The sequence below is a fragment of the Camelina sativa genome, chromosome 20 (genome assembly GCF_030686135.1).
Source record: "Camelina sativa cultivar CO46 ecotype springtype chromosome 20, ASM3068613v1".
Lineage (NCBI taxonomy): Eukaryota > Viridiplantae > Streptophyta > Magnoliopsida > Brassicales > Brassicaceae > Camelina > Camelina sativa.
This window is the reverse complement of record NC_141899.1, coordinates 35,253,090-35,280,311: the sequence shown is the minus strand read 5'-3', so window position 1 is coordinate 35,280,311 and position 27,222 is coordinate 35,253,090. Positions and strand designations below refer to the sequence as shown.

The window sequence follows — 27,222 nt, the reverse complement described above, 5'->3', positions numbered from 1 at the left end:
TTATATTACTAATCACCTTTTACAAATAACTTTTTTACTAATCAGATTGTTTAAAATAGTAGGTGGATGGATTATACTAATCATTTCTATTAGCTAATACAGTAGTAATAGTATCAATCAATATATTGCTATAACCATATTGAATTCATAATTTTTCACACATTGAATTAAATATGAATTCTGATTTAACCACTATTAGTAACAACTAACAAGTGAAGAAGAGCCTACAGTCGTACAGTGAGTTAACAACTGTGAGATCACATCCGTCCAAAGAGAAACAACTTTTTTTTTAAGGTTTACAAAAACAACAAGGAAAGCAACAAAAATAGCGGCAATACTGTAAATTAACAAAAACAACAGGGGCCATTTGTAAAACAAAGTTAAAACTTCCATCACGGTTCGGTTCCATAAACCGTAGGTCCCACCACCAGCACTCGAGAGACGTTAAGAAAATAAAAAAAAATCATGGGGATTCGCAGGGGGAAGAAGAGTTGAGTGGACCCCACGAGCGTGTGGGGGTTTTGTTTTTTTCGGAACCGAGCTGAGGCGTTACCACTTTTACTACTTGTTGTTCTGTCTCTCTCTCTTTTTCTTTCTTCTAGTAGTATAACTCGACAAAATGGTGAATTCGAAATTTTTTATTTTTATTTCATTGAAACAATGAATTTGAAAATGGAGAAAGTTGTCGTATTGTCCACTTTATGAATTTCCGTGGGTGGGTGACGTCTTTAGCGAAGACTTTGAGGGAGGGAGCTGCTTTGTGGAAGAAGGTACAAATAGTAGTGGTGCGATGAGGTCGGTGTTTTTTTTATGTTTTTGATATTTTACTTGGTAATATAATAAGCAAAACAATAGTTTCAATCTCTAATACTAGTGTGGACCTTTGTATAATAGTGGTTAGTTTCAATTTCTCATTGTTTCAAAAGTTTGCATGTTTTTAACTTCTAATGATATGAATATAAACTCTCCTCTTTTTAGAATGGTGAAATAAGGATATTTTTGGTACGTTACAAGTTATAACCTCCTCTCAAACGAACTTAAAGTTCACACCATTAATACCATTACCCCCAGTCACCAAACACCGTCCCAATAGTTTAGTTACACCGCAAATCGTCATTTATTTCAATTTTTGTCAAACAATATATATGTATAAGTTACATGCGTGTGTATATATATCAGTCAACTAAATATTTGGGGACTGGGATTTTGATTTTATTAATCTCCAAGTGGTTAACATAATCAGATCATCTAATACTAGGTTCTCAACATGCTGTATAAATTCCCTATGACTATTGAATATATATAAATTTTACAAGTACCGGTAGACTAGCAATTGCAAGCAAAAAGAAAAGTGTTTCCATGTTCAATCGCTAAACAATATAAAATGAATACTATAATAGTATAACTTATTGATGGGGAGAAGATATTGTAAGAGGATCTTGGAGTGTGATACACCTTACGTACACGAGCTAAGGAATACGTGCAAGCAAATATTTTAACAAGTTGACGTCGCACACTTGCGCAAGGCTGAGGGCTCCGATGTTATCGATACCCCACTTGTTTGTGTGTTTCGTTCTCCGAACTAAAACCTACCTAATTATAGAAATTCCATATCTAATTTCAAATTAATATTTATAAAATGTACCTTTTTATCATTTACACCTCAACCATCATTCAAAATCAAAAAAAAAAAAAAACTATTATTGTCTTTCAGATAAATAAATAATTTATTGTATTGCTTATGGTGGTATTATTTTGAACTCAAAAACAACATACACCAAAAGTAAATAAATAAAACAATCGTTTCCCTTACGTCGGTCTTTCTCTATCTTTTTCACCTTTTCCCTCAAATTCGTATTTAATTATTCTCTCCTCTTTTGTCATATCCACTTTTCTTTATGGAAAAATCGTGGTAACTTTGTCACTACATGACGTGGACTCACCGCCCAAACCCATAGGGTATGGTCCACTCATATCTGATATCTCCAAGATTTGAAGTTCGTATTTACTGTCCTCTGCAATTGCCTCTCGAATTATTTGTTTCATCCGTTGAACCGCTATCACTATTATTACTAGTGTCCATGATAATTCGTTTTTCTCGTGAGATCAATAAATTAGAGTTACGTTACAGTCCAATCAATATAGATGTGTGTGAATAACAAACTTTAATCTTCTGTGTGTACGTACACTTAGACGTTTTACCTAATTTTGAATATCGTTCAAACTTTTATATTCTCGTTTAATGTACTACTACGTACTATCCGGCAGAAAACCGCGGGCTAAACTTTATTTTGATGAAAATTCGTAATAATGTATTTTGTTATTATATTATTTATAATGGTTTGTGATTAAAATTTTGTTGCTTATATTATAATTTTTGTATTTTAAAAATATTTATTGAAAATCTGTCAATAAACATTTGCATGTAATAAATAAAATTATTTAAACCTTTGTGAAGTCTTTGCTATAGTTGTGAAGTAAGTAAAAAAATATAACTAACATGTAAAAAAAAATCTCATTTGTTAGTTTTTTAAGTACAAATTAGTTTTAATTCTAATAATTTTTTTTTTTTACTTTTCTACAATTTATTTTATTTGATGTTTCCCTATTTACGTTTTTTTATTAAAAATATTTATATAATTAATTATTTAATATTAATTAAATTTTTTAATGGTATTTGAATGTAATTTTTTACACATCTTAAAGTTAGTTATATATTTGTAATTCCCAATTAATATAGTAGGATAGTCTATATATAGTGGTTGGTTGATACTCATAACAGGAAATGCTAAAATGGTTGCAAACACTACTAAGGAAATAATTAATAAGCTTACGTTATACAATTATTTGGGTCAATAGTTAATAATTATAGAATTGATGTTTTCTTTACAAGTGTTTTATTTTTCCTTTGATTTGAATCATACACACCTATTAAAACAGACTCGTGTGTAGCTTTTGTGTAAGTCTGTCAAAAATTCAACATGGTGATGTCATAGCCAATAATGTATGCTTCTAGATTCCACCTAAGAAACTAAAATAAGAAACAATTGTTATAAAATAGCAAAAGTGCTATATATTTCTTTACGAGGTTTGTATATTTCATCAACCACTCCTCTTTGCCGGGAATCCATCGCCCCCTAGCTAGACTTTTTCTTCTTTTTTCCTAGTATTAAATATTTAGAAATTGTGCAAGACTTGTCACCAAGAAGAAGAACAATATTTTCTAGTTGAACCTACTTCTTTGAGCTGTTTGAGCTTACTTACCATAAGAAAGAACATCTTCCTAGATGGAGAGTCGAAATATATGTGAAACATCAAACATAATATAGTGGTGAAATCATAAATTACTAATATTTTACTACTTATATTTGTGATACTGCGTAAAATTGTAACATGTTAATTTACAAGACATATGCACGAAACCATTATATTAATACACATGATGAATGAATAATTGTTTAACGATTATATCCAACCATTATTATAGTGACGATTTGACGAACATATGATGAAGAATAATTTAGTTGTTATAAGTTCACCAATTTAAACAAAAACAATCAAGTTAACCAAAAAAATAAAGGTTCACCAAACAATTTGTCAAGAATTAAAAAATGCCTATATTTTTGTCACTAGACACCTACATGATATAAATATCTTGGAAATAGTTTAGACCGACGTAACAAGTCGATCGATACTTCATTACAACCAAAAGGAAAACATATAATAATGGCATTTTACATTCGTTGTCCTCAGATGTTGGATGTCTATAGTACACGTGTAAACCAAGGCATGATAAAATCGTGACACGTAAGACATAACCGATCAGGATTTGTCTGCTTCACCAATGAATCTAGTAGTATCATCATCTGTTGTTTTCACAATCTGACGGTCGATAAAATTATAAGCATTTCACGCGATTTTGTGACCGTCCGATTGTAAACTGATTCTTTCGTCCCCACATTCACCGGATCGGGTAAGTTTGAAGTACAAATTTCGCCAACGAAATGATATATTTTTTCCTTTTTTTTTTGCAAAATTATTAGGAAAAATTATAAATAAAAGAGTTTTTTCTAAAAATTTGTTCATATACTTTTTTTTTTTTTTAAGATTGTCAATTGTAACAAAAATGCCCCTACTAATATAAATAGTGAAGTTTTTAGGAGTTTGAACCAAAAAACAAACAGAAACCCCATATTAGTATACAACTGTGTAAAAAAAAAATTGAAAAAAATGTTTTGGATGTCAAAAATCAGTTTGTAAATTGCTGATTTCTGGTCTAAATTGTTTAGAATAGATTTTCTACGATTTTTCCTCTTTCTGAAGTATTTAGATTGTTCATTCTACAGTTTGTACATGTTCTACGAAGTTTAGACGAAAAATTTGTTCTAGAAATTTCAGAACCTTAATTTTGTATACAAAATTAAGAATATGTATTCTACGTTTTTCTTCATTCTACATCAATTCAGAATTTGTTTTCTAACGTTTTACCCTATATACTAAAAGAAGTAGAAAATATATCATAGACATTTTAGAATTTGTAATCTGTAAATCTTAGAATACCCTAAAAATTGAAAAAAAATAAATTAAATAAGGAAAGTGAATATTTTTAAATATTCTTAATTTATGGTTAAGACTTTGTAATTATTGTTTAGATTTGTTCTAATACATTTTAGAATGCGTATTCTAAATTATTTAGAAAATAAACAAATTAAGAAAAATCGACATTATACTTTAACGTGATTGGTAACACCATCTCTTCCACCTTCCACAAAAGCTTTCACTTACCTGTTTATGATGCAAATCTATGTTACTTGTGGTGTATGGACACTAGATGCCAAGAAAGAGTGGAGATTTATTGATGATGAAGAAAAACGTGCTAGATTACTGACTTTGCAACCCACTACGTCTCTTGAAGAGTTGAAGGTGATGGTTTCAAAAGACTATGAAATAGAGCAAAATATGTTTGATGTGGAATTCAGTTATCTACCCACAGAGGTTAAAGTTGATTGTCCTCCTGTTGTATTGACAAATGATAGAGGTATGAAAATTTTTCTTGCATATCTGAAAAAGATAAACATGATTCGGTTGTGTGTTACATTCAAAAGAGTAGTTGATGGTGATAGGAGTAAAGTCCAGTTCGATCTAAATAAGTTCCCAGTTGATACTAGCAATGGTTGTAATGTGGAAGTTGATGTGGGAAATTCAGTAGGTATTATTTCAAGGAATTCACCTAAGCCGACTAATGATGTATTAGAAAAGCCTACTGATGCTAATCTTGGTGATGCTGCTGGTTTAAAGTTGGAAGATTCAATGGTAAAAAGGGTAAATATTTCAGCAGTAAGGAAGCTTTACATGCTACTATAGAAATGTATGCAATGAAATATAACTGCGACTACAAGATTACAAAATCTGATAAGAGATGGTGGTGTATACGCTGCATTGATAGTGCTTGTAATTGGCGTCTCCGGGCTGAGTGTTTACAAGCGTCTACATATTTCAAAATTAACAAGTTTGTGGGTAACCATACATGTGCCCCTTAAAAAAAAAACTCATTTTGTAGGACTCCATCTGCAAGAACAATTGGACATCTCATTAAGCAAAGATATGAGGGTGTGAAGGAAGGTTCTAAACCGAATGATATAGTTAATATTATTCGTTCAAGGTACAGCTGCGAGCTAACATATCACCAAGCTTGAGAGTCTCGGGAGTATGCAGTTAACGAAGTTAGAGACATTTCTGAGAAAAGTTATGCTAAGATTCCAAAATACTTGCACATGCTACAAGAAGCGAATCCTGGTACGTTCACGAATTATGAAATTGACTTTGATGGAAGATTTAAATATCTATTTATTTCTTTTGGTCAATCAACAAGAGGGTTCTACAAGTCAATGCGGAAAGTGATAGTAGTTGATGGTACATTTTTGAAGAATAAATACAAAGGGGTTCTCCTAGTTGCTACAGTTGTAGATGGTAACTCCAATTTGTATCCAATCGCATTTGGAATTGCTGATTCTGAGAATGATTGTTCCTGGGAGTGGTTTTTTTTGCAACTTAAGATGGTTATAGCTGATGAAGAAGGTTTATCATTTGTGTCAGATAGACATACATCGATTGCTAAATCAATTGGAAACATCTATCCATTGGCTAAACATGGTATTTGCATCCACCACTTGATTAGTAATGTGATAACATATCATAAGGGCAGAGGTGTCGCTGGTAAGGTTGCAAAAGCATCAAAAGCTTATAGAGTTGCTGAGTTTGAGAAAGAATTTGGGCGAATTAACAATATTAGTCATGCTATTGGAAGTTATCTAGATGAAGCCGATGTGACAAAATGGGCTCGCCGTCATTTTCCGGGTTATAGGTATGACATTAACACCAACAATGCAGCTGAATCAATCAATGCTGCTTTGAGGACACCCAGAGAGTATCCAATAATTCCTTTGTTAGACAGCATCAGAGAAATGATGACACACTGGTTTTATTAGAGTAGAGAGTTAAGTGCAAAGCTCCTTTAACTGTTGAGGTGGAGAAAAAGATTTCAAGAAGAATAGAGAAAGGTAAATTCATGAACGGTTATTTGATGAGCAGATCGCAGATCCAGGCTAAAGGTAATGGAGTAGACTACATTGTTGACTTAGAAAGAAGGACTTGTTCATGTGGAAAGTTCAGCATCCAAAAACTCCCTTGTAGACATGCTATAAAAGGAGCTTTTGATATAGGCAATGATCTATATCCTTATGCTGATGATGTGTATACCACTACCGCATGGAGATCGCAATATGAGGAAACTATTAATCCAATAGGTGTTCCTGAAGAAGAATGGCGAGTCCCACAACATGTTGAAGATGCAAAAGTTCGACCACCTGAAACAAGAAGACATCCAGGACAGCGAAGAAAAAGAAGATATGAATCCGCTGAAGACAAGATAAAATCATCACAAAACTCACAAGGGTCAAAGAGACATAAGTGTGCGCGGTGTGGCAAAGAAGGGCATAACAGAACGACCTGTGATATCGTGATATAACAATGGTTTGTGCATCAACTTAAGATTCATGTTTTTGAATTTTTGATTTCATTTATATTTACGGTACTCGTTATGTTTCAGGTAGCCTCTGGGTTGTGTTTCACGGCAGCTGCTTTGTGATGAATGATGGTGTTTGATAGTTTTTATTTTCGAGTAATAGACTCATGTGTTTTGAAATTCGTTGATGGTGTTGATTTAAGATTAATATAATACTCATGTGTTTTGAAATTCCTTGATGGTGTTTTCTTTCAATCAAACTTTCATTAAAACCAGAGTACAAAAAACAAGACTAACAAAAAGTGTTAAGACATCATATCATCTTCTTATAAAGCCGCGCCACTGAAACTGTCAATACGACTAGTACACAAATCCTCTGCTTGTTCGACTTCTCCATACTCTCTTTTGCAACCATTAGCTCTTGCCTGATGATCTCAATCATATTCTTCTCCATCTTTTCTTCCATCTCCTTCACCATCTCCTTTTGGAACTCCACATTGTTTGTTACCATCTTTTTTAGATCCTCTAAGAGTTGGTTTTGTTTGCTTTCAACCATCCTAATCTCCTCTAGAAGAGCATCATCAACCCAACGGAACATGTGTTTCTCCTTCTTATCCTAAAATCATTGTTTCGATAACAATATTAAATAAATTTCAGCTATTGTGATGAATAAGGACTGATAAAAGTAAATTACCTTCACACCAACAACACATCTATAAAATCTTCTACAGGGATTCTCTTTCGTCTTTGAAGTGTAGGTTCTAATCTCTCCACCACACCAGCACCTACACGGAACTCCAACCTGAGAACTTCTCGACGGTAACCATGACGAACCAGCCGAAGAACGCTGGCTCATGGCTCCTATCAGTTTTTAGGATGAAGAAGAAGAAAGTATCGGGAAAGAAGAAGAAGAGAGTATTGGAGAAGAAGATCGAGTATTGGAAAAGAAGATCCCTAATTTTATTTTTTTCCCTAAATATTGAAATTAAAAACCGGGTCATCGGTATGCTTACATTGGGTCAACATTTAAATTGGGTCAATAGCTGGTTTAAATCTGATCGACATTTAATTATGGTTGATGCAAATCGGATATGTTTTTTGTGTTGCTATGTTAACATTTAAATCGTGTATGTTTTTGTGTTTTTATGCTTATGACCTTATGTTATTGAGTCTCATATTAGTCAGTCCTAAAGCAACACCATCAAGGATTAATACTAATGAGTCTTATATTAGTCTAACAAGCAAAAGCATCAAAAACCATCATTTACAAAATAATCATAAAGATACTTAATTAGCCAAGGTCTACAAACTCAGCCGCATACAGTGGATGCACATAATTTTTCATTCGATCCACTAGCACAGGATCCTTTGCTGCTGACCAAAGATCGACTGCCAACTTCAAACGAGCATGCTTGATGTTTTCATTGTCAATCAACTCATAAGATAGATTACGCATGTGACACTCGATATACTTCAGGGTATAAACTCCACAATCACAATTTGACCGATTTAATTTAGGTGGCATACGAACCTGGATGATCTCGTATTGAGTCAACAAGGGAGCTTTTCCATCAATCTTTTTGTGAATCTCCTTCACAAGACGAGGGAGGACATTAGCGAGTGGCTCAACGTGTCTTCTGCTTTGGTATTGCCGTATTGATTACAGTCAAAGACTTCAATTGTTCTTAATCTGAAGTTAATGCAAACTGAGATCCAGTGATTACCATTAATGAAGACCGGTGCATAAATTCTGTCCAAATCTACAGCCCAACTTTTTCCTGTCTTTCCATGAGATAAACAATTCACCTTTGGCATACTATAACAAAAGGTGATTCCAAGTGTGGGTTCGTCCTGCCGATCTAAACTTATTGTAGTCGGCCTTGACGTGCTCGCTAAACTGACAATTCATGAAACCTATACGATCCAACTCTAGGCGGCCTAAAGATGTATGCTCCCGAAAAATATACATCATTGCATCCATTCCTGAAAATATTTAAAGACTCAGGTTTGTCTTACTTAAAGAATATAAAATATAATATTTAAAAAGATTGATATGTACCTCGTTTCCAAGCCATTTGCAGCCCATCATGACTCGGTTAAATAATTCTAGATCAAGTAAAGTTGGACCCAGTTGAATGCTTCTGTAAACGTAAAACAATTGTAAGATTACAAAAAAAAAATGATAAATCATAACATGTATATAAAAATGTTTGAATCACGTACTCGAGATGCCTATTCCACTCTTCGAAAGCATTCCATAGATCATCAGAAACGAAAGTCAACACCGCATCCGGTTCATCTTTACCCGCGTCTTTGGGACTCAGTGTAGGATCAAATCTGGTCGCAACAGACTTTTGAGATAAGTGTCTTACTATGTTCTTTAGATAGTCTTGTGTATCTACATTAAGGTCTATCAACAAATTATCTAAATCAAACAGTTCAACCTGTGAAAAAAAAATATATATAAAAGGCTTTAGTTAAAGTTTACAACACATAAGTTAAAAGGGAGTTTACGACACATAAGTTACAACACATAAATTATGTTTACAACATACACATACAAACAAAGATATAACAAAAAGGAAAGACCACACAACATATTACAATATAACTAGATCGAACAAGGCATTGAGCTACTTCTTACGTACCGAAGTTTTGGGCTTCACTCGTGATGGACTAGGATCCACTTCTGCTGGCTTAGGATCCACTTCTGCTGGTCTGGATGGCTTCACTCGTGATGGACTAGGATCCACTTCTGCTGGTCTGGATATCAAGGCCTTGATATCTGATACATCTTTCTCCAATGTTAGCAATCGTTCCCCAAAGGTCTTTGTGAAGCTCTTGAAAGAAGAGTCAATCAACTCCTTAAAGAACCGCTTCATATCATCTCCACAAGAACAATGTGAAGTTGATGCTCGCTGAGATAGCACCATCCTTTTCCGTGTCTCTGCTCCATGGTCAACTTGCTTCTTCTTCCTCTTCTCTAAGCTAGACACTTCTGGGATATTAGCTTGTTTCTCACCACTCTCCCCTCCAACCGAAACTTCATTGTCCCCTCCAACAGTCAGAGATTGTTCCACACCAACATCCTCAATGTTATCATCTTCCACACCATATCCTTCTGACACTTTCCCAAATATGATCTCCAAAATCATAGCCAGATCTGATCAAAGCTTCCAAGTTGTCCACTTCACAATCTTTAATTTCATCACCCCTCAAATATTCAATGGACTCCAATACATCAAAGTTTCCAGTGGAGGAAATGCATGGATAAACAACATCCTGACAAAAAAAAAAAAAAAAAAAACCAATTCAAAAAAAAAACTCAACATATTCGCATATAAACTTTTTTTTTTTTAAGAAAAAGTCAACTGACCTTGTTTCCAATTGATTTCTCTACAAGAAGGAGCTCATCATAGGATACTTTAGCAGCACCTTTCCAATTAGAGATTCGGCTAACTGTAATCTCTGTGTCAATCTTCTCTCCCATAAGTTGTCCAATGAGAGGAATGGCTTCCATAACCCAAACTTGAAGAGCATATGAGAAACCATTGAGGATGTAACTAATGGGGTTCTTCAATTTCTTTCTTGCTTCCACTATAGAGCTAACTAAATGGTCAAAAGCTACAAGACCACAAGGATAAGTCCTAACCTTCTCTAGATCCATGACCAGCTTGATGTATAAATGTGGTATAGCTTTCTTCTCATCCTTAGCCACTACCAACCCAGCAATCGCGCAAACATACACAAACCGGATTCTATCTTCTTGTTTTCCCCACGATGGAGCTGCTTCAAGGTGGGTCTTCATCAAGGTTTGAATGGTAATGATACCATCCCTCTTCAACAATTTGCTCTAAAACCCATTATCATCTGTCCAACTCTCTGGATCATGACTGAAATCGTCATTATGCTTAAGACCAGTAACAGCATGGAATTCTTGCATTGAGAATCTAAGCGGCTTCTTACCAAACACAAACCACAGCTCATGTTTTCTCTTAGTCACCAACTGCCTACACATGATGTTGTGTATCAACCGAGCTGAGTACGCAAGACCATTCTCATACAATGCAAATACAGATGCGAAAACTGGATCACTCTTCACAATCTCATACTCTTCTGGTAATGCCTTCTTGATTTTCTGTAAGATAGACATTCGACAAGTGTTATTTATCTGTCCAACTTGTGGCTTGCTTCCATCTTCCATAAACCGTTTAGGGTACTTCTTTTCCATTCCTGCCGAAAAAAGTAAAAGATGAATTAGTATAAATTAGCCAAAACTGAAATAAATCATAACAATAATCAACAAAGATATTAGCCAAAACTGAAATAAATCATAACAATAATCAACAAAGATATTAAAAAATTACATACTAAAGATTACTAAAAGTATGATTTAAGAACAAGAAAACTCTGGTTATTAATCATTTAGATGCGAAACAGGAATTTAAAGACAAAAATACACTAACGAATTGAAAATTAAACAAAGTAAGACTTAACGATCTTAGTTTAATCTTAGAAAATGATAACTTTCATATAAGATATACACTTGTTTTGGTTTCTTCTACGCATACACAACCACATACTACAATAGTAGGAGGATCCAAGCCTAAGAAAAAAGCTACTAACTTTGATGTCAGATTCTAACATGAACATCAACCGCAGGATGATGGTAAAACCACCTTCCAAACTCATATTTCAAGATCCAAAATCATAAATTTATGAACTCCAATAGTAATATTCAGCTCTAGAACAACCATTATATACAACGAAGCCTAATAACTTCCAATTCATGTGTATATGAATGGAAGAAGCCATCATAAAAACACTCCGGTTTTAAAAAATTATCGAATCCACTACTGTTAATTTGGTTCAAGAACAACTACTGTAACCAAAGTAGCCTAATATCTTCAAATATATGGGAAACTACAACAGCTTCACATTAGCATGAAGCCTCAGCGCATTGAAGAGCAAAGATAATATCTTTCATTAAGGAAAGCTATGCTTAAGACTGTTAGAGCACCACCCACAATAGCCAGAGTTTTGTGATAAGCGCAAAACCTGAATTCAACAAAAAAAAAAAAAAATTATAGTTAAGGATCTTAGTTTAAATTTCCAATCTTTCATATGAGATATACACTTGTTTTGGCTTAAGAAATAAAGTAGAGACGTATGTCAAATACCAAACCGAACCCATTGTTAATCAGCTTTTTTGTAATATAGCTCTTTGTTAGTTTTAAAATATCCAAAAATAGTTTCATAAGAAAACAAAAGTATACTCGTGAACACTTAAATTGTTTAATTGCCTACGTCAAAAGAAAACAAAAGAATACTGGTTCCATAGTGTCAAGAAACATAGGATGAATCTAAGTTTGAAATTTAGATGGTAGTCCATATATAATGTGGGGATGGTTAAATTTTTCCTCATCTCAAAGGAATCAATTAGAAATCAGAGATCAATGGTTGTTAACCAATTATTTAGAAGGGAAATGTGAATCTGAATCATGATAAACACATGATTTGTACATAGAAAATACGAAGAAAAAAAACAGAGCGACAAAACTAAATGTTGCGATTTGAGCGTGTGTTAGTTCAGGTTTGTACATGAACGTAATCTACGAGTGGGCAAGAAACATCTCTTTTAATCACGAAATTATTGTAATCAACATGCAAAAATTGAAATCGAATAAGAAAAAATTGGGTTGAAATCTGGTTTGAAATGGAGTGAACAAATTTAAATAATCTTAAGAAACGAACACAACATAACAATCAACATGCAAAAAAATCCAGAAATCTACATACCTAATACATGGAGAGATGGAGCAATGGTGAAGATGGAGATGTGGTGAGATGGTGAAGACGATGAAGAGGGAGAGACGGCGGAGGATGGTGATGGAGAGACACGATAGAATACCGGGACGATGGAGAGACGGCGGAAGATGGTGACAATGGAGAGAGACGCTGGTGGCTAAGGAGAAGATGGAGAGAGACGGCGGTGAGGTTAAAGATGGAGGAGAGAGACGACGGTGAAAAGTTTAGATTTTTTCCTTTTATTTTTTTAAGGGTTTCGCTTTCTTCCCTACCCAAATATTATAATTATTTTTCATAAACACCCAATATCCCATTAAAATTGATAGTTTCCTAATTTGATTTGATTAAAATCTACAAATTAAATCTGAATTTGTAATTGAGGGTATTATTGAATCTGAATATATAATTAAGGATATTATTGACTTTTAATTACACCCTAAAACCCATTTAACCAAACTTTTTTAAAAAAAGTGTAGATGGACAAAAGTTGGGAAAAAGCTCCTTTATTTATAGTGTTCCCAAATTATAATGCCATAGGAAAAAATTTAAGAAACGAAGTTAATAATCAGAAAAATCGTGGATTAAAGCCATGAATTGTTTGTAATTTTTAAATATTTTAGTTTTTGGGTATAAAATTTAGTTTCTTAAAAAAATGGTAATTTATTTAATTTTTAGTTTTTAACCATGATATTTCTACTAAACGTTTTTATGCTTTTACTGTTACTATTTTTATTTTGTAATTATTGATAAATTATATTTTATATAAAATATATTTAAAAAATGAAAGAAGTGATGAGTATTTTTGGAAAGAGACACAATTTTGGTTTTTCTTTGAAAAATTGATAGAACATTCCAAATTTAAATGTCTTATTACTCTAAAAAAATAATCATGTACAGATACAAAATAGATATAAAACAGAAACCAAAACGAAAAATCCCAAAAATTATAGCCAACCAAAGCCTAAATTTTATATAATCACTCATAGTGACCAAAGAATATAATGAAACAATCCCTGCGAAAAATCTAGGCACATGTTTTCATATGATAGTTTCTAGATTTTTATTTATAATAATAATGAAACATAATTAAACATATAATTGATTTGCCTAGTTGCTGAGTTCGTTACATGTGATGTGTTTTATAGAAGAAGTGAAACCATTGTGGTCGCACCATGGGCCATTATTAGTCTACATATTGTGGTATACCACATACATATAAAAACAATGAACCTAATGTACCAAATACATATAAAAGTAATGAACCAAATACAGATCAATTGGGTAAATGTTTTTGTCATAACTGATAAATCCAAGAACACGCTTGCTCTACGACAGATTCCCTTATATTAGGTGGGATAAAGCAAAATACATACCTATTCAACAACTTTTGGTTTTGAATCAACCATGATGTTATTTCTTTTAAACAAGAGTGTTACTATCATAGCTAAATATAAAATTGCATTTCTGGTTTACAGTTCATTTTTCGTTATTAAAACTTACACCATCTTCAATTCATCTTTATTTCTATTTTTGTAATGGAATTTGGATTCGATTTTATTTCAACTCATCTCCCTTTTTATTTCCAAAATAGAAATTTCTATTTTTTTCTCTCTATATTTGAAGACTTTCATTTCTATTTTACACTAAAATTTGTAGATCTCTATTTTTTACTCTAAAATAAAGTAGGGTTGGAGCAAAACCAACTCTAAAAATAGAGTTATCTTATTTTGAAAAAAAAATGTAGAAATGGATTGGAGATGTTCTTATATGAGTTCTTCTCATAAAGATTATGTTATAAATTAGATTTTTTCTATCTAGTAATATGTTAATAAAATATCATCTAACATTATTGTGATGTTTAGATTCTAGTAATATGTCTGGGGGTTCGCCCTATTTTTCTCTCCCAAGTCCAGCCGCCGCCGAGAAAAATAAGAAGTCTTTCATTTGCCCTCTCCGGCCACCGGGCTCCATGCCGGAGCTGTGGGAGGGCGTAGTTCTTTCGTCTTGCTTCCTAGTCTATGTTCTCCTTGGTTTAGATCTGTTATTTTCGGTGTAGTAGCTGTTGTCACAATCCTCCTTTGAAGCGAAGTTCGATTGAAGAAGAGGAAGCCTTCGCCGGCGAGATCTGGTTGTGGTAGAGACGTTTCTGTGTGTTAACGGGATAGTCTTGGTTGGGGCTTGGTTCTGGTGGTTCTCTAGCGGCAGGTGGTGTGAAGGAGACGACCGCTCGTTTCCTGGTCTGGTATGGTATCTCTTTCGATCTTTTCTTCTTTGGACTGCGGGTTTTTCAACTAGGCTGTGTTGTTGGTGTTAGTATGGCTTCAATCGTTGGTTTCAAGTTGAGAAGTTTGTGGTTTGTGTCTTCTCTCAGACTTACATTCTCTGTTGGTTTGTACTGAATCCTTAGTTCTTCTGCTCTATTTGGTCTCCTGGCTAGTCAGTGTTTGCGCTATATGCTAGGTTTCGTTCCTTCTGCTTGTCATCCGGATGGTAATTTGTTGCTAGCCATCTACTAGCTCTCTTCTGCAGATCTTTTGAACTGCGGTTTTGGGTTTTAGGCATAGTAGTGGATTCGTCTTTCAGCTGTTCTCTTGCGAGGAGGTCACCAGTTTTGATTCTGTAGATGGTTAAAGCTGGGTCGACGAGGGTCTGCGTGTAAGAGCTGTTAGTCCTCCTTGGCTTGTCTCAGGTCGAATCTCAAGGTTATCTTCCTTGTCCCTAGTTTGGCTCGCCTTCTTCCGACTGGTTTTGTGCGACGGGATGGTTGTGGTTTCTGTTTCTCTGATATCGTTCGAGCTTGCTTTCGTTCCTGCCGGTGCTGATGATGGTTTGTCGACGGTGTGCTATCAAGGTTTATAGCACTTCCGGTCTTATTGGTACTCTCTGGCTCTTACAGGTTCTATGGGAAAGCTTGTGAGCTTCTTTCTGATTCAGCTGGGCAGTTTTAGATCTTTGGTTTTTGTTTATTCCTTAGTGACCTGTTTTTCTAGGTTATTTAGTCTTTGTATCTTTGTTTCCGGAAGTGTGTAACTTGCCGGCTTAAGCTTCCCTTGTTTGGGCTTAGTGCTTCCCTTGTTTGGGATTAGTCTTAGGTGATTTCTTTGTTTTCACCTTTTTGTATTCAACAGATGTAATCTGTTCAATGATAATATAAACCTAGATGACTAAAAAAAAAAAAGATTCTAGTAATATGTCTATCTAGTAACATATAATGTTTACCAATCATAACAAAAATTTCAAACCTCACATCACTAAATAGTCTAGATTAGTGTTGTTTGAACTTGTGTTGGTCAAATTGTTAAATTTCATTGTAAGAAACTAATTGAAGAAGTGAAGTGACTTTAGTGCAGTGGTAGGAGGTAAGTCTAATTATAGAAGGCACCATCATAACCGAGATCGAATCCCGGTTCCTACAAATGTAAGAATTTGGCTAATAGGTCAGCTAGTCGTGGTCCAATAGTTTACCAAAAAAAACTAATTGAAGAACTTTTTGACCATTATTAATTGGGAATCATTTAATATGGTTTGTGGACAAGGGAACAACATTTGTTGAAATATCGTTTAATTGGGAATCATTTATGCATGGCGCAGCATCTTACATGGCCGAAATTTGTTGAAGCAGGGATTAATGAAGACAATTGGGAATGGTAGAACCACTTATGTTTGGAAAGAGAAGTGGCTTTTTGACAAACATCCTCGAGCACCCTATCGGCTACAAACTTTCTTTGAGGTGAACTTGCAAGTTGCTGATTTAAGAGCCTCAGTTGATGGACAGTGGGATATGGGGAAGATTTATAGTTTATTTCCACCGGATGATGCTAAACAGATCTTAGCAATGGACGTTGCGTAGGCTAAGGAGGATCGATTCATATGGCCTTACACAGCATCGGGAGCTTATTCGGTTAAAAGTGTTTATTGGTTGCTCCGAACCCTGCCTACATTATATACACCTCGCTCAGAGGATGTCATCAACACTACTGCGCTGAAGGCAAAGGTTTGGTCTGTAAGGACAGTCCCAAAAATTAAGACATTTCTCTGGAGAATGTTATCTGGGGCTCTGGCTGTTTCTGAGAGGCTTGCATCGAGAGGGTTACTGATAGATACAAGATGTATGGTGTGTGGTCATACGGAGGAGACTATCTGTCACATGTTGTTTAAGTGTCATGTAGCTAGACAAGTTTATGCGGTATCAAATGTTCCATCACCACCTAATGGTTTCTCGGACCATGATGTGGTGAAGAACTGGGAATTTTTGATGGGTTTAATGCAGGAAGAGAGACAGCCGGAGGAGATTCGCCGAACTATTCCCTGGTTGTTATGGGGTACATGGAAATGGCGAAATAACTTTATTTTCCAAAGTAAGCAAATGGATATTCAAGAGTTGGTGAACAAAGCTTATCAGGAATCCTCACAGTGGGTCGCAGCTCAAGTTGTGGTTGCTTCTTTGGATAAATATTTGGTTGTAAAGCAACCAAGTATTGAGATGAAGTGGAGAAGGCCAATGGTAGGGGTTGTAAAATGTAACATTGCTGCTTCATGGAGGAATAAATTAACAATGGTTGGTGGAGCGTGGATTACTAGAGATTGTCAAGGCCATGTGTTACATCATGCAAGGTCTGCCTTACAGGCTACTGACACGGGGATTTTAGCAAATCTGCGGTGCTCACTATGGGCATTGGAGGCGTTGCAGATCTTACATGTGACTAGGGTGGAAGTGGTGATGGACAACGCAGCAGTGGTTGATGCAATTAACAGTCCGTGTGAGTGGCCAAGATACGCTTTCATATTGAGAGACATTCACCTGATACTAGCAAGCTTTGACTACTCGGAATGTCACCAGGTGGCGATATCAGCGAATCAGGTGGCTGTGGTGATTGCAAAAAGTGTTACGTCATATCTATCACTTGGAGGCCCTTCGTGGTTGCATGAGCAGGTGCGGGCTGATATGGGTTTTTAGTTGTAAGTTGAATAATTCAAAGAATCCATAAAATTTTACCTAAAAATAATAACAATATTATTATTAAATGTTTAGTAATTAGAGTAAAATAAAAATGAAACAAACCAAACAACATAAGAAGATAGAAAAGTCTAATTTCTTATTGAGTTATTTACAATTTTACTCTTTAAAACCTAGGGTTAAAGTTTTAGATATAATTAAATCTAATTTAACATAAATGAATTCATAAAGAATATAAGATTATGATTACATATTATACAAAAATTATGAATATTATTAATTAAATTAGTTAATAAAAAGCACATTGGGTTATCAGTTCGGTTTGGGTTTAAACCGAACCAAACCGAACCGTTTGGGTTGAGAAAAAACTTAACCAAATGGTTCGAGAGTAGGATTGGGTCTGGTTTGGGTCGGTTTGAGTTCGGTTGGGTTGGTTCGGTTCGGATCGGTTCGGTTAAAATGCCCACCCCTAGGGACAAGTACGGTTACTCCAAAATAAACGATACAAAATAATGTTTGATTGGTGAAAAACAATTTGCGGTACTGAATTCATATTATTTTATTAATAACTAGTATAATTATATATTTTCATTTTTTGTATCAATAAATAAAAAATTTAATTTCAAAAATTGTTATTATATTAAAAGTTTCAAAAAGAAATCTATGGTTATTAGAAAAATGGATTTATTATGTTGACCAAAAAAAAACTGGTTTTATTAATGATTATATATGCATATATATATACTACTAAAATTACTATTATTTATAGAATGATTTTGTTTTTTAGTACATTCTAAAAGGAGAGAGAACACAGAAAAGTTATTTTTTATTTGTTATTTGCATATATATATGTAGGTGTATATGTGTATGTAGATAAAAGATATATAATTATTATCATAAAAATCGAAAAAGTATATATATTGGCGGTTTTTCTTAAAATCCGCTGGATAAATGGTGTTTCTGTTTGAGAAAGCGGAACAAGGCTTTATCCTTTACATAAAATCGCATCTGCTTTTTTTTTTTTTTTGGAAAAACGCAAATTGTAAAAAAATTTATGATTGGTGTAATGCAAGCGTTTTTTTGGGAAAAATATTTTGAAACCGCTCCTACTGGTTGCCGATCACAGCCTTATAAGAGCAAGTTTATCGCAGGGTTCATAGAGGAATCCTTAGTGTTTTGTTGAAAAAAAAAAAATCAAAACAAAACAAAAAAAATGTAAGATCTCCCCTTATATAGTATACTCGGATCGTGGGTTAAGAGACGCTACATGTCGTCTTTCTGTTGGGCGAACTGAATAATACAAAACGAAAAAAAAAAAATTGTTTAACATCGATTTTATTATTTTTCCTCTCTCTCTCTTTCTCTTTCTCTTTCTCTTTCTCTTTCTCTTGCGATTGAATTCCCCAAACCAGAAAAGAATTTGGAATCAGAATGAAGGGTTTGGAATCATGGTCTGTAATCAGAGGAAGGGTTTGGATTCAATGATTCTTCCTCGTCTCCGGTGAGTGATATAATTTGGTGTTAGATTTAGGGATTTGATTTGATTTGTCGATGAAATTGGAATCAATTTGACGAAGATTCCGTAAAAGGATTATGGAATCGTGTCCTTTGTGTGGTTCGTGCTTGGGAATAGCTCCACATTCTGAAATCGTGTTCTTGTTTATGGTGCTAGTAGTCGCATTTGAGTTTGATTTCTGGATCTCATGGTTCTTCTTGACGTTATTGTGTTAAGCATTCTGATTCATGGTTTAATTAGTTAGGAGGAAACTGAGGAACCTAAGCTAGAAGATGTGATGCGTAGAGCTGCAACTAAAGATGGTACATTGATTTTGACAACTTTGAATGAAGCTTAGGCAGCTCTGGGATCTGTAATGGATGTCCTCTTTGAGAGTTTTAGAATTGGTAAAGGAACAAGAAAGCTTTTGATGTGCTGTGTAGAGCTGCAACTAACGATGGTGATAATTTCTCTGGATGCTAAAGAGTATTCGCGTTGCAATGCATAAGCATTGTTTCAGACTTGAAACAAAAGGTGTTCATTTCTCTAGTGGCGACGCTTATTTCATGACTCCTTCTTATTTGAAAGTGATGTGGAGAAGAATCATTTTCCTTCGGATTGTACTTGAACAAGGTTACAACTTTGTTTTCACGGTATGTTTCTTAAACTCTTGGTAACTGAAAGCCAGAACTTATTGGTTCGTATATTGATTGATTCATTGTCTTCCCTTTTTGGTCTCCAGGATGCTGATGTGATCTGGTTCAGGAACTTATTTGTTTTTCAAAGCTTTCAGTATTTAATGTTGTCTTCTGATTCTTTTTATGAACTGCATTTGATTGAGACCTCTTGTGAGATCATTCACATACTTACAAAGCCTTAGTCTGCTTGGCAGGGAATACTGTGTCCTTTTTGTTTGATAAACTCACATGACACATATGTCATGTATTTTGGGAGGCTAAGCGTGGCATTTCCCAAGGTATATATTGTATTGTATTAGCATGAAGGATTGAGCTATAAATTGGTTGATATATGTGTTGGAGATAGGATGTATTTTATATGTTTTATGGTGTCATGAAATCAGAATTGCATTTTGGGTTTGGTTTGATACTTAAGCTGCTCATATATGTGTCTCTGTTTTTTTTATTTGAAGAACTATTATTATGTGTGTATATCCGAAGAATTGATTGGTTTAGTGAGCAGAGTAGAGTGAGTAAAGAGATGGCTGGGCACAAGATCGCACATGCAACTTTGAAAGGTCCAAGTGTTGTGAAGGAGTTAGTAATCGGTCTCGCACTATGGCTTGCGGCTGGTGGGCTATGGAAAATGCATCACTGGAACGAGTAGAGGAAAACAAGAGCCTTCTATAATTTGCTTGAGAAAGGATAGATTGGTGTTGTTGCTGCAGAAGAGTAAGTTAGTAATAGAGGGAGATTTGATGATGACGATTACCTCAAATTCTAGTGTTTGCTATTAAATTTGCTATTAAAAAGGCTGCAATGTAACATACATACAAATTAAACACTTGCAAATCGAATTCTTGTGTTTGCTCTTTATTTACCAAAACAAGATCCAAATATTTTTGATTTTGCCACTATCTAAAACAAATTAAACACTTGCAAGATGATTTGGTTGAGAATATTTGGGCAAAATTTGGAGCTAATCAGTATTAAAATTAATCATTAATCTCTCCATTTATAAATTGCACTTCTGTTGTAATATGTATTAATGTTTTTATTATGTTTTGTATGTTTGAAAATAAATAAAAATGGAATATTTTCTAATTTTATAAAATCTTAAATGTTTACACATTTATACCACTTCTATTCTATTTAAAATTTTTAAATTTAAAAAAACAATATTTTCAAAAATAAGAGACCTAAAATAAGAACCTACCAATAAAAGAGAAAATTTTATCTAAGAGATCATGAGTTTTTATATTCTAAACAATACACAATTAATTCATAAAAAATTTAAGAACTCCCCTTCTAACAACCCACCAATAAATATGCTCTAAGTTTGTTCACTTTTGCTGTTTGTGAAATTAAAAAATAAAATAAAATAGAATTGATATCAGATATAAGCCCTAACTTTATATGGGCCAATCTTTTTGTTTCTTACCCTTTTAAACCTCTAACTTTGCCTGTTAAACGTTTCCTTCAACTTTTCCAGATCAGATATAAGCCCAGGAGTAGGCCTAACATCAGTTTTGTGTCACTAGATAGATTACAAATCTTATTTATTTGGATTTCCTTTTAATATCTAATATCTTTTGTCACTTTCTTTTTTAACCTCTTTTATTTTTTCTTCTAATCGTAGGTTCCAAGTATTGGTTCGTCAAGTCTCAAAGTGAATGATACAGTAAATGAATAAATCATGCTTCTATCCTCAATTTTGATTTTGATTCGGTCATATATCAAATAAATGTGTTTGTTTTTCGAGATGTATACGAATAATGCACTCAAACGCCACGTCATATTGATATTGTATTGTTTTGTGTCACATATGTAGTTTTTTTTGGTCAACAAACACTCCATTAAGGCTCTGATTGGCAGGAGACTTTTAAAACTTTAAAACAAATAAAAGACTTGACAGCTAATAATTTGCCAATCAGACTTTTTTTACTTTTATTTTTTTAAAAGTTTTGTAAACCACTTTTATTTTTCTCTTCGTTGTTTACTCAGAATTTTTAAAGCCTCAAATTCAGGCTTTAAAATTAAACAAATAGAAAAACTTTATTTTTTTTTCTTCCCATTATATTTAAAATCTCTCCACAAGTTTATATATATATTTTACATAATTTTATTTTTATAAATTAATTTTTCTTATTTTATTCTCTTTCTTTTAAGATCCATTTCAATAATAATTATTTTTATTTTCATTATTATCATTAATATCATCATTTTAATATATTTTAATAATAAAAGTAATAGTTATCTTATTAAAAGTATTTGTTACCAATCAAATTTTAACAGTTAAAGTTTTTAAAGTTTCTACAGATAAAGCATTTACAGCCAAATTCTCTACAGCTAAAATTTTAAAGTTAAAGTCTTTACAGTCATAAGTAACAGCCGTTACCAATCAGGGCCTAAATTAAGTTATAAAGTTTTTGGTACTCCCTTCTAGGGAACCATGATACAACCAACTAACTTACAAAGGAAAAAAACGATCTCTGGTGTGTTGCTTGAACAAGTGCACAACATCCAGGTCAAACTACAACATAAAAGATAATAAGCTTTAAAGCTAACGAACAAACAGCTAAAGCAAAGATAAGAAGGTAATGAAACCATAAAGATAGTGTGATCCACTAAGAAGATAGGCCACATGAAATGGCGGAAGGCTGACCAAGACCGAATCACTGGCCACAGAACGACAAATTGCCACACTGGAATAAAAAGATTTTGACGGGTTTTTAAAAACCTAACTCGCACTAAAGATGATGAATCTTCAGCTCCCTGAAAAGGGAGGCAGCATGTAGGTTGGGAACGAGTTCCCAAAAGTCGAATGCCGGGAAAAGGGTCTAAGATAAAACCACATTGCCACACCACATTGCAAGATCTAAACCAAGTGGATAAAGAAGGGCGGAGAACATAACGAAACCAAGTAGTCAAAGGACATTGAAATGATGAGGAAACTTTTGTATTATATCTCTCAATACATGAGGAATTTCTCCCACTTAAAGAGGAAACTGAAATGTTTTCAGTAAACTGCCTGCTTAGTATTGCATTATTTTCAAATATGCCAAAGCGTAGATGGGCACAAAAATCTCTTTTCTTTGAGATGCATAAAAAGAAGGTGCTCTCCCCTGAGGAGGAATTAGACATTACATTCCATAATAGTAATTGGCTTTTAAAGCAATACCTTAAAGCCAAAATTCTTATAGAATTAATATTAGTACATAACCAAAAATTAATGGACCTAGCCTCAAATGATTTTAATCTAATGGACAAAAATGGCTTTAAGTATGCTAGTCTAGTTGAGAAATTCTTGGGCCTGGCCCAGAAATGATTTAACAATTGCAACCCTAATTCATAGGTTTGGTGCTCTAGATAGAGGGCACAACAACGACGGCCGCCTGAGGCGAGGTTGGCGGCTGGGCACACGCGTCGGAGGCGAGATCTGACACAATCACCGCTTAATGAATCTATATCTCCAACACCTAGATGGGATAGTGACAACGGTGAGAACAAACTGCGGTTGGACATGGACATGACCGGCAACGGCGACACCGGATCTGGAAGACCCAAACAATGGCCGCCAGAGAAGCCAACCGAGCAAAATCCATGCTCTCAAGACTTCTCGCCTCCTCAAGATTGAAGGATCTAGGATTTCGCGGAAGAAAGAGGAAGCAGAACTCTCTGACGACCAGAACGTGCGGTGGAACTAGGGAACAGACGGTTGACAAGGCGAGATATTGATTTCTGGCCACCAGATCTAAAAATCCAAGTACTGCCTCGACGGAAGATAAACCAGCAAATCTCACAGCAATAGAGATTGAGATGTGGGTTTTGTCTTGGCAGAAAATGGAACAACATCCATCGGCTAGACTCAATCCCCTTCTATAGCAATCGGAAAGAGCAAGATCTTTTGCAGATCCATGTGAGGAGGCTCTTCGGCTAAACGCCGAGACACAATCTTGACCACCGTAGGTTAGAGTAGCGAATGGCGAATAGAGTAGCCATGTGGTGGTTTGGGTAAAAGAGAAACTTTGGAAGAGAACAGAGAAATTCAGAACCAGAGATCTATGTTCTGGATTCGAGGCGGCGAGGGATTCTGCAGGTGGTTGTTGCAGATGAATGCCTACAAGATCTCCGACCGCCAGATCTGGCAAACTAGATGAAGCACGGTGGTCGAGAAAAGAACTTCGGTTATAAACCGAGAAGGAATCAGCTCCAAAGGAGGTGAGTGAGCCGCTGAAGTGCAAGTCGAAGCATAGAAGACTCAGCGAGGAAGCCGGAAACAGAAAGAGAACAGAGGAGAAGCAGAGAGGAGGAGATTCAGTTCGACGCTAGCGAGCAAAGGCTCTACCGGCGTCGGAGAATGGAGAAGTTTTGGTTGTCTCATTAATAGTGCCCGAGAGAGAGTTTTGTGTCACATATGTAGTTCAGTATATGCATTTTTGTCACGTGAAATTTAAAAAGTCTATTAAAGCAACTCATAAAGATAGTTGTCACACTAAACTTGGAATAATATATCAAAGGATTTTAATCTCTCTGCCCCCTAATTTAAAATTGTATTTAAATGTTTATTTTTATTTAGATAATTAGTAAAAGACAAATACATTTAAGGTTTCTTCCATATTTACAGATTCAACTTAATTTTGGATCTAGATATGGATATCCATATCTATTTCGGATCTTAAATCCCCAAATCCATAACCAAACCCTAATTTCTTTATTTTCTTTTTTTTCTTCTCGTGTTTCTTCTCCTCCGACTCGAGTCGACACTCGATAGTTACAGAGGAGGATCAATCTCTTAATCCAATCTCGTTTCATCTTATTCTTCTCTTCTTCTCTCGATACTCTCGTTTTTTTCTTCTCTTTTTTGTCATCTGTTTCTCTCAATCCCCTTTCTTCTTCTCTTTGGAGAAATCTACCGTGAGAAAAAAAAAATCGCCGTGAGAAATCGGAATTCGCCGTTCATTTCCTCTCAGCTGCCGGTCATTGTAAGCCATTCTCTTTATTTTTTTGCTTTGATCCCTAATTCGACTAATTGTTGGGTTTAGTTATCTGAATTATGTGAAAAGGATATGAATTTTGTGAGTTCTAAGTTTGGGAAGTGTGTTTTTGAAATGATTTTGTGAAATGTGTTAAAAACACATTTCATTTCTTATAATTATGTAGATATATAATGAGATCCGTTTATGTGAGGTTGTGTTCGATTGAGTTTGTGAGATTGTGTTTGTTTGAGTTTGTGTTTGTGTTTGTGTTTATGTTTGGATTGTGTGAGTTTGAGTTTGTTTTTGTGTGAGTTTTTATCTCTTTGCTTTCGATAATGAGATTGTGTGATTTTGAGTTTCTTTTGGACCCGTTTGTTTTTGGATTATTTTTGTGTTTGGATTGTGTGAGTTTATGTAGATAATGAGACTGATTTTCAAAGTTTGATTTAAATTTGTGTTTTTAGGTACCAATCCAAATGGCTAAAACCAGAGGAGGAGGATCTAATGTAAGAAGTGGTACTAGAAGATCCGAAAGACTAAGGCAATTGGAGATACCAGGTGAAAATGTAGTGGATGATGTCGTGGGAGATCAAGTAGGTGAAAATGTAGTGGATGATGTCGGGGAAGATCAAGTAGGCGAATCTGGTCCGGTGAATTCATCACCTATCCATCCGAGACATGTCTCTGACCAGGAGGTAATTTATTTTGTTTAGTACAACATATTACAACTATGCTGTGACACTTAATTTCTTTGTAAATTTGTGTTTGTATTTCAGGAAACAGAGATGGATACGGAGGAGGACACTGAACCTATTGAACCAAAGTTATATTTTAGTGATCCAAGCGTCTATGGAAATCATGGCAAGATTTCATCAAGGTGTCAAATTTCTAGTACGTTGGATATGTTAGAGAAGCTCGAACCATCAGAAAAGGCATGGTTTAAGAAACACAAGCAGTTCAGGAACGTATGGCACATGGCTAGGCACAAAAATAATAAGGTTATGGCAATGTGAATGCTTCTATTACGGACAGCTCGTATAGAGAGAAACGTAAAGTCTGCTGGTTCGTAGTGAATGGCGTACCCATACACTATTCAATGAGAGAACATGCTCTCATCACTGGTTTTGATTGCCATGACTATGATTTAGGATTTAATGAGAAGGAATATGGAAAATTTGACTTTGTCTTAAGGGTTTTTGGGTCTAAAAATGTTACAATGAAGGATGTGGAAGAAAAGCTAGATTCAATGAAGGATAAATGCAATGGAGATCGCTTGCAAGTGGCTGTCCTTTTATTCTTAGCCAAGGTAATAAGAGGAAAGAAAAAGTATGATAGCATATATCCTTTCATTCTGAAGATAGTGGGTGATTTGAAAGCGGTAGAAACATTTCCATGGGGGTGAATGGCTTTTGAAGACAATATCAAAACGATATATCATGAGATGGAACATTGCAAAGGCAAAGTGCTAGATCAAATGGTATTTCCAGGGTTCATAATTCCTCTTGAGGTAACAGATAAAGACTAATTAATAAGTCTGTTTATTTTCTATGATTTTAAGATATTTGATTGTGTAACATATTTTACAGGTTTTGGCGTTTGAGTGCATTCCCCAGCTGTCCAGAGAATATCATGAAGTGGTAATAGGCGCTAGAGATGGCTGTCCATTGATGTGCAAGAAAAAACTTAAAGATTCTTTGATGAAAGGTTATCCACTTGAAGAAATAAACGAAAAACTTGGGACAGATAAGGTAAGATGTTGGTACCATTAGTAGATTAGCAAAATTTTATAAGATCATTATTTTAATCTTTGTTTTATTGTACTTTACAGGACATCATAAGTATCTTAGAACCATTGGAGGAGCAGCAAGATCTTTTGCATCGCATCATGGAACAACATGAAGATGATGATTTTATGGACCCAATTGCTGATGAATGGAACAAGCGTCTCGATGTAGAGAAGAAGAAGATTTGGTGGGAAAATCTTTATAAGTTAGATATTGTTTCTCGAGGATTTGGAGAGGCAAATGTTCCATAAGTCGAACATTTGGAGGAGCAGCAACAAGAAAACGTGTCAGCAGCTGAACATATGGAGGAGCACCAACAACAAAGAAATCTGACTAGTTTGAAGGAGCTTGAGGAGAGGTTGATGAAAGCCATGGAAAATGGATTTATAGAAGTTAATGAGAAGATAGATAAGAAGATAGATGAATTTGATAGGAGGCTCAAAAATATTGAAAACTTGGGAATGAATTTCCAGTATAGAGAGAATCTTGGGAATGCAT

At 34.6% G+C, this 27,222-nt stretch overlaps 4 protein-coding genes and 1 pseudogene across 5 annotated transcripts; 4 read left to right on the top strand and 1 right to left on the bottom strand.

The window, feature by feature from the left end:
- Nucleotides 1-6,568: 6,568 nt before the first annotated feature.
- On the top strand, nt 6,569-7,147 carry LOC104772941 (uncharacterized). The gene is made up of 2 exons (XM_087504154.1): nt 6,569-7,018; nt 7,109-7,147. Exons 1-2 carry the CDS (start codon nt 6,569-6,571, stop codon nt 7,145-7,147), a joined length of 489 nt encoding a protein of 162 aa, XP_087360280.1.
- Nucleotides 7,148-8,230: 1,083 nt separating this feature from the next.
- Nucleotides 8,231-13,108, bottom strand: LOC147919889 (uncharacterized). The gene is made up of 5 exons (XM_087505284.1): nt 12,824-13,108; nt 10,401-12,082; nt 9,673-10,306; nt 9,248-9,468; nt 8,231-9,165 (listed from the first exon to the last, which is right to left on the bottom strand). The coding sequence occupies exons 3-5, from the start codon at nt 10,177-10,179 to the stop codon at nt 9,018-9,020; spliced, it is 876 nt and encodes a 291-aa protein (XP_087361410.1). The 5' UTR covers nt 10,180-10,306; nt 10,401-12,082; nt 12,824-13,108; the 3' UTR covers nt 8,231-9,017.
- Nucleotides 13,109-16,874: 3,766 nt separating this feature from the next.
- LOC104772938 (uncharacterized) lies at nt 16,875-17,789 on the top strand. Its single transcript, XM_010497494.1, has one exon. The coding sequence runs from the start codon at nt 16,875-16,877 to the stop codon at nt 17,787-17,789; it is 915 nt and encodes a 304-aa protein (XP_010495796.1).
- A 1,145-nt stretch (nt 17,790-18,934) lies between these two features.
- LOC104771977 (uncharacterized) lies at nt 18,935-20,860 on the top strand (annotated as a pseudogene). Its single transcript, XR_015593034.1, has 4 exons — nt 18,935-19,290; nt 19,546-19,937; nt 20,177-20,260; nt 20,485-20,860. The product of XR_015593034.1 is annotated as an uncharacterized LOC104771977 (transcript).
- Nucleotides 20,861-26,036: 5,176 nt separating this feature from the next.
- Nucleotides 26,037-26,342, top strand: LOC147919888 (uncharacterized). Its single transcript, XM_087504153.1, has one exon. It carries the CDS (start codon nt 26,037-26,039, stop codon nt 26,340-26,342), a length of 306 nt encoding a protein of 101 aa, XP_087360279.1.
- The last annotated feature ends 880 nt before the right edge of the window (nt 26,343-27,222 follow it).